The sequence below is a fragment of the Octopus bimaculoides genome, chromosome 24 (genome assembly GCF_001194135.2).
Source record: "Octopus bimaculoides isolate UCB-OBI-ISO-001 chromosome 24, ASM119413v2, whole genome shotgun sequence".
NCBI classification, from domain to species: domain Eukaryota; kingdom Metazoa; phylum Mollusca; class Cephalopoda; order Octopoda; family Octopodidae; genus Octopus; species Octopus bimaculoides.
This window is the reverse complement of record NC_069004.1, coordinates 9,194,468-9,204,115: the sequence shown is the minus strand read 5'-3', so window position 1 is coordinate 9,204,115 and position 9,648 is coordinate 9,194,468. Positions and strand designations below refer to the sequence as shown.

Genomic DNA, 9,648 nt, shown 5'->3' with positions numbered 1-9,648 from the left:
TCTTGCACATTACTTGATGCTAGTGCCACATAAAAAGCAACCAGTCCACACTGTAAAGTTGTTTCATTCAGTTGGACTGTGCCCATTTTGGGGTACCGCCTCGAAGGACTTATATATGTGTGTGTGTGTGTGTGTGTGTGTGTGTGTATGTTTGTGTGTCTGTGTTTGTCCCCCCAACATAGCTTGACAACCGATGCTGGTGTGTTTACGTCCCCGTCACTTAGCGGTTCGGCAGGAAAGACCGACAGAATAAGCACTAGGCTTACAAAGAATAAGTCCTGGGGTCGATGTGCTCGACTAAAAGCGGTGTCCCAGCATGGCCGCAGTCAAATGACTGAAACAAGTAAAAGAGTAAAAGAAAAGAAATTCGCGGATTCAACACGCGGAATATAAATAATACTTTACGATCGAACACGGGAACCTGTGATTAAAACTAACTAAACAAACATGATTACTATTTTATTAAGGCTAGCCCTTATGAATATATTTTATAAGCAATATAATACCAAACATTAAAATGTTGCAGACATTCGGAGATTCCAAGCGTGTAGTGTAAATTATATGTTAAAAGGGAAGCCGTAATTACTTATCAAATTTATGTAATTACTATATTATAGTATATCTTATTTTATAAACAATAAAACGCCAAACTTTATATAAATATATATATATATACTTTTTTTAGATATATGGGATTCCAGTATATGCCTGTAAACCTTTCCGTTTTGTAGAGGTGGGTGTTAACGTAGAGATTCGACAACTTTACCCCACTTTTTCTATGTGGGCTTGCGAACATATTGGTGGTATTTATTCTTTGAGATCATACATTTGCTTTTTAATAGGTGTTAAAACTTTCTTTCTCTGTTTTTGGGTCGCTTAAAGCGAAACTGTGCCGTACAGGAAGGTCATTGACACCAGACGGTCACGCAGACAGACATAAGACAAGCCTTACGTTGTGTAAGAGAGAGGGGTAGACTATTTATTGCGTCGTCTGTCTCTTAGCCATAAACGGGTGGACCTTGATAAAAAAAAACTCTTACGGGTTAGATTTCTCTTCAAACTACCCACCTCAAAGTTGTGAGGAGGACAAAAACTTGACTAAAGTTTTATTTGATTTTTTTTTCCCTGGCAACAAAACATTTTTCAGAAATTCCTGTTAAAACATTTTTTAGCAAAAGAAAAAAAAAAACAAACAAACATCGGAAGTGATATAATGAATATATTCAGTAAAGAAAACATTGTCTTCCTGTTTCACTTTCAATTATACTAAATTAAAATTAAAAAATTAATAAATTTAGTTAATTACGCTTTCAAAGTTGTTTTTTTTTTAAATAGCAGACAAGGTAATGATGGGTCCTTCTTCCTATTTTAAATGTAGAAGCTTTGCCCTAGGTGGGTAACGCAACCCTTGTTACACAGAATGCGTGTGGTAAACCATCGAAGAAGCCATAACGTGGGGAGGGAAAAAGACCCAAAACAGGTACATTGACAATAATGTAAAGATAGATAATAGTTTCAAAACAAAACGGAATGGTTACAGGTGAAACGTCTTTGATCATAAATGCTCGATCAGGGACGATTCAGAGTTGAATAACAAATATAATCACAAACAAGTGGCCATGAAATAGATATCACATATATACTAGGAAAACGACAAAAAAACATGCGTAATCTACATACACAAAACTCCGCCAAAACGATATATACACACATATACTACAAACACATGCACATACTACACACGCGCGCGCATTAAAAGAAAACTGCGAATAGGAGACGATGTAAGTCCTTCGAGGCGGTGCCCCAAAATGGGCACAGTCCAACTGAATGAAACAAGCAAAGGATAAAAGGTAAAGTTACTATGACGGCCCTTTGGACAGATCGATGAATATTCCAGCACCGAACAGTAGAGGGAGAGGAAAAAATGGAATGGTTTTGGATGGAAGCTATCAAAACTGCTCAATCAAGTTTGGGTAATTTCCTACTTGACGTTGGGAAAATCGAATTCGTTTTACTTTCAATTTCATTTCAACATGATTAACATGTCTCGTGGACGCCATGATGCTCCTAGTTTTATTGTGAATCTCAACGAAATGCTTACAAATCAGCATATAATCAATGAAAGGCATACAATTACAACACTAGTTCGATCTTTGTCAGGTTCTGCAACATGTATTGCTTGGTGTGCCCACGAGTTGTTGAAGAATTCTCACATGTGCCCAGAGCGAAACTCTTTTCAGTTTCGAGATATAAGTCTAACATTTTACCCATTTTTCCTAACTTTTTACTCGCTTTCACAGTGTATACTACTTATAATTATGAAAATGTTTAATGTTTAACTGAAATAAACTTTGGCAATCTTTCGTTTTGACTAAGGCGGCGAGCTAGCAGAAACGCTAGCACGCCGGGCGAAATGCTTAGCGGTATTTTGTCTGCCGTTACGTTCTGAGTTCAAATTCCGCCGAGGTCGACTTTGCCGTTCATCCTTTCGGGGTCGATAAATTAAGTACCAGTTACGCACTGGGGTCGATGTAATCGACTTAATCCGTTCGTCTGTTCTTGTTTGTTCCCTCTATGTTTAGCCCCTTGTGGGCAATAACGAAATAGGTATTTCGTCTGCTGTTACGTTCTGAGTTCAAATTCCACCGCGGTCGACTTTGCCTTTCATCCTTTCGGGGTCGATAAATTAATCGACTAGCCCCCTTTCCCAAAATTTCGGGCCTTGTGCTTAGAGCAGAAAAGAATCTTTCGTTTAGACTCGAATGATCGTCTAAACTTTTTGGATCACCATGATTCTACGAACATCAAATAGGAAATTACCCAAGTTTGGACCCGACAAGGGGACAGAGATGAGTGTAAAAGGGACCAACTTACCTGTAAGTAAGGGCTGTATGATAGCATTTTGGTAATACTGGTTGCGGTCATGATGAGGAATCGAAACCGTGGTCGATTGGTTACTAGTTGTGGTAGTTGCGTGACTGGACATCTTCACTATTTCAATAGTAGTAGTATAATTATTACTGCTGCTGCTGTTGTTGTCGTTGATAATGTTGCTGTTACTGTTGCTACAGTTTTAGAACTGGAGACGATTTAGTTATTGTTCTTATTATCTTTGACTGATGACAAAGCTGATAATTGCGATGGGGATTCTAATGTTGTTGTTGCTGTTGGTGGTGGCAGCGGCTGCGGTGCAGTGGTTGCTCTCTTTTACTGAAGACAGCGATAATAGTGATGGTGGTGGTGGTGGTGATGTAGCTATTTTTTTTTTACAAGGAGATGAAAGCGATGACGCGGTGTTGTGGTCTTTGGCTGACGCTTTTTGGTAACGAAGATGATGCTGATAACGATTGTCACAACTGTGGTCAGTTTACGGCGATGATGATGATGTTGGTGGTGCTGCTGCTGGTGTTACTACTGATGGTTGTAAGTTTGTTTCTTCGGGTCACAGTGCTTGTGATGACGATGACGACAATGATGTTGATGCGATCACAGTGGTTGCGATATAACGAGCTCTCATTCTTGTCTGCTTCAACTTCGTCTTCAGGCTGCTGTTATTGTTGTTGTTATAAGTGGTGGTGGTGGTGGTGGTGGTGATGATGTTATAGATGTAACTACTACTGCAGTATTATACCGAGGACGATTATGATGATGGTGGTGATGGTTAGTGTTGATATCCCTGCTGTTTTGGCGATGGTCGGAATTTTATGTGGTGATGGTCGTGCACAAAACGCCTGATATTCTTTCCTTATGCGCGTGTGATAATCCTCGTATGAATATATATTTTCAGAGTTCTTGTTTGTTTTCTCAAGAGGGTGTATGTATACGTGTGTGACAACGCTTAGTAATCCCCGTATGAATATACAACATCATAATCATATATAAACACACGTAAATATATACTACTTCGTGTATTATTTTAAATGAATTTACGGAAAGAAGCACATACTCTCTGATCACTTCTTACTTTTCGAGCAGAATAACAACAACAAGGCTGATCTGGTTAAACCATCGACGGTAACGCAATATTCCTGGAAATACACAAATTCATCTGAATCAATAAAAGATCGTTTGGTGCCAAGGCCAAGACTAATCCATTAATCCACGCTGGAAAGAGAGAGAGAGAGAGAGAGATCTACATAAGGAAGAGTATATATGTGTGTGTGTGTTTATGTGTATGTGTTAGGCAGACTTCTTTCAGTATATTTGATGCTGTTAGTTTGTCTAATTTATTAATTAATATATAAGTCATTGATTCATGCCTTTATATTTGAAACGTTGTATATATATATATATAACTACATAGATTTATATACATTATTACATTTATTACAAGTGTACACATATGCAGTATAATATATTACACCAACTACTTCTACTACTAGCTAACTAGCGTTACTAGTAATAATTTACCTTGACTAGACACTAACATAAATTAACTAAACTGGAAAGGGAGGGAAACAAGATGTGATCGATTTTTACTCTCTCTCTCTCTTTCTTTCTTTCTTTACCGATCAAAAGAGAAATCAGAATGAAGAGATCAGAGAGAAATAGAAGTTACAACTTTGAAAAAGTCCCAAGTTAAAATGACTGCCAAAACCAGGAATCGAAACTGACAGAGAGGGAGAAGGTTAGCTCCGAGCAATGTGACTTATAGAGCGGCAATGAAAAAAATCTTTATCTTGAATAGAGAATGTGTGTATGTGTGTAACGAGGAGGTAAAGCTACGTGTGAAGAAAATGAAGACTATTTGCAAAAATGGGTTAAGAGCAGGATTGGGTTAATAGACTACATCCCACCCAAAAGTCAACGTGAGGGTGTATAGAGATAACATAAATTATGCGTGTGTGTGTGTGCGCGTGTGTATACCACAGCAACATGTATAAAATCCACCCAGTATATAATTTAGCAATACAAACTACACACCCCGTTTATAAACACACATATATATAATGTTCATGTATACGTATGTATGAATATATATTTTCAAATGTCTGTATGTGCGTGTTTATGAACAAACAATATATGAAGCCAGTTTGTTAAACGCTGTACACGAGAATATTTAATATTTGTACATAGTATAAATATTACTCAATGAATGAAATACTTTATATATATATATGTGTGTGTGTGTGTGATTATTTAAGAAAATGTGTAAAAGCCACCTTCCTTTTTCGATTGATTGCAGATATATGACCAGACAATATTGATCACCCTATATAATAATAATTTCCCCCAGATTAATACATGTTTTAATATTGGTTAAGCTTAATAAATGAAGATAATAAAAAATAAAGGACAAGCAATGCTGTTATAAGTCCGATACAAATCCTTTCTACTACAGGCACAAGGCTTGAAATTTTTTGGGGGAAGGGGCTAGACGACGTAATCGGCCACAGTTTTCAACTGGTACTTACTCCATCGACCCCCGGTGGCAAAGTCGACCTCGATGGAATTTGAACTCAGAACGTAAAGAGGGACGGACGCCGCCAAAGATTTTGTGACCGACCAGACACGTAAATGTATACTTGTGTGTGACATATATATATATATATATATATATATATATATATGTGTGTGTGTGTGTGTGTGAGAGAGAGAGAGACTAACGGTCAAAAACGAAAGTGAAAAACCGCGACGTGAACAGGACAAAAGTTTATATAGGACGATGCGGCGTTAATGCCTATTTTTAAGAATGTAATTTAAAATGGATTTCTTAAGAAATGGTGAAAAATAAAAGGAGAGAAAAAATGAAATGTGCTAAAAAGAGAAAAAAAACGTTTCTTTTATTGTTTTTGAAGTAGTTTTAGCGTTGATCACTAGTATTATATCTAATAGAGTGTGTATACATTATCTATCTATATAGGTATACATCTGTGTATATATATATATATATATATATATATATATATATATATATATAGAGAGAGAGAGAGAGAGAGAGAGAGATTTTTACCTCTGTGTGTGTCTTTATGTATGGTGATGCACACAGGAAAAACAGAACTCAAAAGTATGAGATCGAGTTGGTATATTTTCATTATTATTTAGCAGTGATAAGTGCAAACGCACGGGACTTTCGGACCTTGAGTCACTCTGTTGCTTCTGCTAAATATATATATAAATACACACTTCTGTGTATGTATGTATAGATAGATATCCCTCCTACGTGTATGTACGTATCTATGTGTGTGTGTGTGTATATATATATATATACATGATATACCTATGTACACGTATGAGTATAAATGTATGAATGTAAACTATCCACCTATATATTGTGTACCCATGTGTGTGTGACAGTGTATGTTTATGTACATCTGTGTTAAGAGATATATATATATATATATTTAAGTGTGCGTTACAATAATATTCTCAGTTAACGATATAAAGTGTAATATTTACCGTATTTTGCGAAGAGAGACCAGGATATGGTAGATCCTTAGCCCAGCCTTGAAACATACATTGGGGTATATAGACACGCTGTGAAGGAAGAACAAATAAATGTGAAACAGCCGCCACACGCAAGTTGGTCCGACCTTCACAACAAGGTGAATCGGTGTCAGGCGAAAATGTGTAACCGTCGCATAAAAGAATCATAACGCATAACTTTGTCTATATATATGTATGTGATAAGTACCCTTCTTATATATATGTGTGCGTGTATAATAATAATTATTATCATCAACGTTTAACACCCGCTTTCCATGCTAGCATGGGTTGGACGATTTGACTGAGGACTGGCGAACCAGATAGCTACACCAGGCTCCAATCTGATCTGGCAGAGTTTCTACAGCTGGATGCCCTTCCTAACGCCAACCACTCCGAAAGTGTAGTGGGTGCTTTTAGGTGCCACCAGCACGAGGGCCAGTCAGGCGGTACTGGCAATGGCTACGCTCAAATGGTGTTTTTTACGTGTCACCTGCACAGGAGCCAGTCCAGCGGCACTGGCAATGGCATCGCTCAACATATTAAGGATTCAACCAGTAATAATAATGATGATGATGATGATTTCTTTTATTTGCCACCAGGGCAAAGGATGAGGTGAGGACAATACAAAGACTGGCATAAAGTGTGTGTGTGTGTGTGTGTGTGTGAGAGATTTACTAATAATGGAATGATAAAAAAAAAAGTTAAAAGAAAAGTATACATGGTATACATTAAAAGAAGGGAAATATACACAGTATACAGCACTAAGAAGAAGAAAGAGAGAAAAAAAAGTAATAGTTATGGGGTCCTTCTGATATAGAAGGACCTTTAGGGATAATTGAGGAACCCCATCATCTGAGATCACACTGAATACCAAAGACAAGTGTCCTTTCCAACTCTTTTCTTCCAACTCACAGATCAAGACTTAGAGTGGTACCATCCACTCTTGCCATTTTAAAAATTTGCTATGAAGGAGGATGGCTAGAGAAATATTGAGCTTTATTTAATGACCAGTTGATCTAGCAAGCGGGGCCTCATATCAGTGAGGGCGGGGCCTCATATCAGTGCGCATTGATGCCGTTGAAAGGTAGGCCCTGAAACGGCACGCATTCTCTCCTGATGACCCCATACACTTGCTGGCTTCCGGTATGTGGAGTTCTCAACTGGTAGCACTTGCATGTGTGAGTTGTTTGCAAGACATCGATAAGGACAAATTACACAAAAAAATGGTGGGTCAGAATCGATCCATCATCATCATCATCATCGTCGTTGTCAGTCAGATGCACCTATGATAGAGTGTGTCAAAGCTGGCCCCTTTGAATAATAGGTACAGTCATTCAAAGGAGTTCCATACAGTTTCCAGCTTCCCTAATTTCACTTGTGAGAATTAGGTCAGCCCGAAACTGAGCAGGTAAAATTTACACTTGTTTTTCATTGCCTAGAATAAAACACACACGTGTGTGCATGTATGTATTTTTGTATGTATGTATATATATGTATATATATTTTATTTTATAGCTACTTGTGTTTATATAAATATGTGTGTGCATTTGTCTGTGTGTGTGTGTGTGTGTGTATAAATCCATACACATATGCTTACTCTGACATATACACAAATATACATACATATTTATATATATATATATATATATATATATATATATACACACACATATATACATACATACATACACATATATATATATACATGCATATATATATATATATATATATATATATATATATATATATATATATACACATCTATATATATACATATATATATATATATATATATATATATATACACACACACACACACACACACACACACACACACACAAGATTTATTTTTGTATGTATTTTATTTTACAGTTGGATGACATCCCAGTTGCAGCCATCTAACACACATCCACTCAACCATGAAGTAAAAGTGAAACCTGTTTCTTTGATAAAGCAAGCAGGTTACAACATGCAGAGTAGTGTAGAGTGGTACAAGAAGGTGCGAATATTGACCGAATAGCGTAAATACAACCACCCACAACTACAAATTGTTCAATTGAAAGTTGAATGCTTTAAGATTTTGAATAACAAAAGACTTTCCAATGAAAATGAAGGCATCCCTTTATCCGTTTTGTCTGTTGTCTTTTATCTGAGTGTGGCTGTGTTTCCCAACCACATGGTTTCAGGTTCAGTCCCACTACATGGCATGTTGGGCAGATCTTTTCTTCAATAGTACTGGACCAACTGAAGCCGTCTGAGTGGATTTGGTAGACAGAAACTAAAAGAAGCCCAGTGTATCCTCCTCCTCCTCCTCATCATCATCATCATATCCAGCCTAAAGGAAACATTACCTAGCATGAGGGTTGGCAACAGGATGGGCATTCAGCGGCAGAAAATCTGCCTCCTCAAATGCCATCTAACCCATGCAAGCATAGAAAAGTAGATGTTAAAACAATATTGATGATGATGCTGTACTTTCACCATTTCTCCTAAGAAATTATAAATTCTTCCTCTTACACATATATAGCATATAACTTAATGAAAACAATGCAATGCTGTCATTTTAACCAGAAGCTTTTAGTTCCGTAGAAAGCTTTCACTTACTTGCAAAAGCTTTCATGTTTTGCAGGATATGGTGCGAAGCAGTATGAACACTCAATGTCTGCTGCATATTTAATGCAAGAAGTGTCAGAAATGCGTCCTTAGAAAGAAATTATGCAGGCAGGAATATGTAAAATTAATCAACTAACATTTTCTTTTTGTTTCTTTTTTTTTTTTTTAAATCTTGGATCAACCTTTCAGTACAACACCTTGGTTAAGTTTCTTTGGTTTGAAAGAAAGGCCATCATCTGTGTGTGTGTGCATATGTGCGTATGTGTGTTAATGTTGTTTTTATGTTTAGTTATAATAAAACCATAAAAACAATTTTACTTTAATTTGTTGGGTTACTCTATTACTTTTGTAGAATACAAATTCATTATTGTTATACAGTGGAGGCGCAATGGCTCAGTGGTTAGGGCAGCGGACTCGCGGTCATAGAATCGCGGTTTCAATTCCCAGACCAGGCATTGTGAGTGTTTATTGAGCGAAAACACCTAAAAGCTCCACACGGCTCCAGCAGGGGATGGTGGCGAACCCTGCTGTACTCTTTCACCACAACTTTCTCTCACTCTTACTTTCTGTTGTGCCTGTAATTCAAAGGGTCAGCCTTGTCACACTGTG

At 37.1% G+C, this 9,648-nt stretch overlaps 1 protein-coding gene across 1 annotated transcript in view; it reads right to left on the bottom strand.

Moving 5' to 3' along the window:
* Nucleotides 1-6,568, bottom strand: part of LOC106882586 (nicotinate phosphoribosyltransferase) — a 47,706-nt gene extending 41,138 nt beyond the window's left edge. Inside the window, exons 1-2 of the mRNA XM_052976510.1 lie at nt 6,400-6,568; nt 2,875-4,104 (exon numbers count right to left, since the gene is read on the bottom strand). Of these exons, the coding sequence (XP_052832470.1) occupies nt 2,875-2,986 (112 nt within the window). The 5' untranslated portion in view covers nt 2,987-4,104; nt 6,400-6,568. The remainder of the gene's footprint in view (nt 1-2,874; nt 4,105-6,399) is intronic.
* Nucleotides 6,569-9,648: the final 3,080 nt, after the last annotated feature.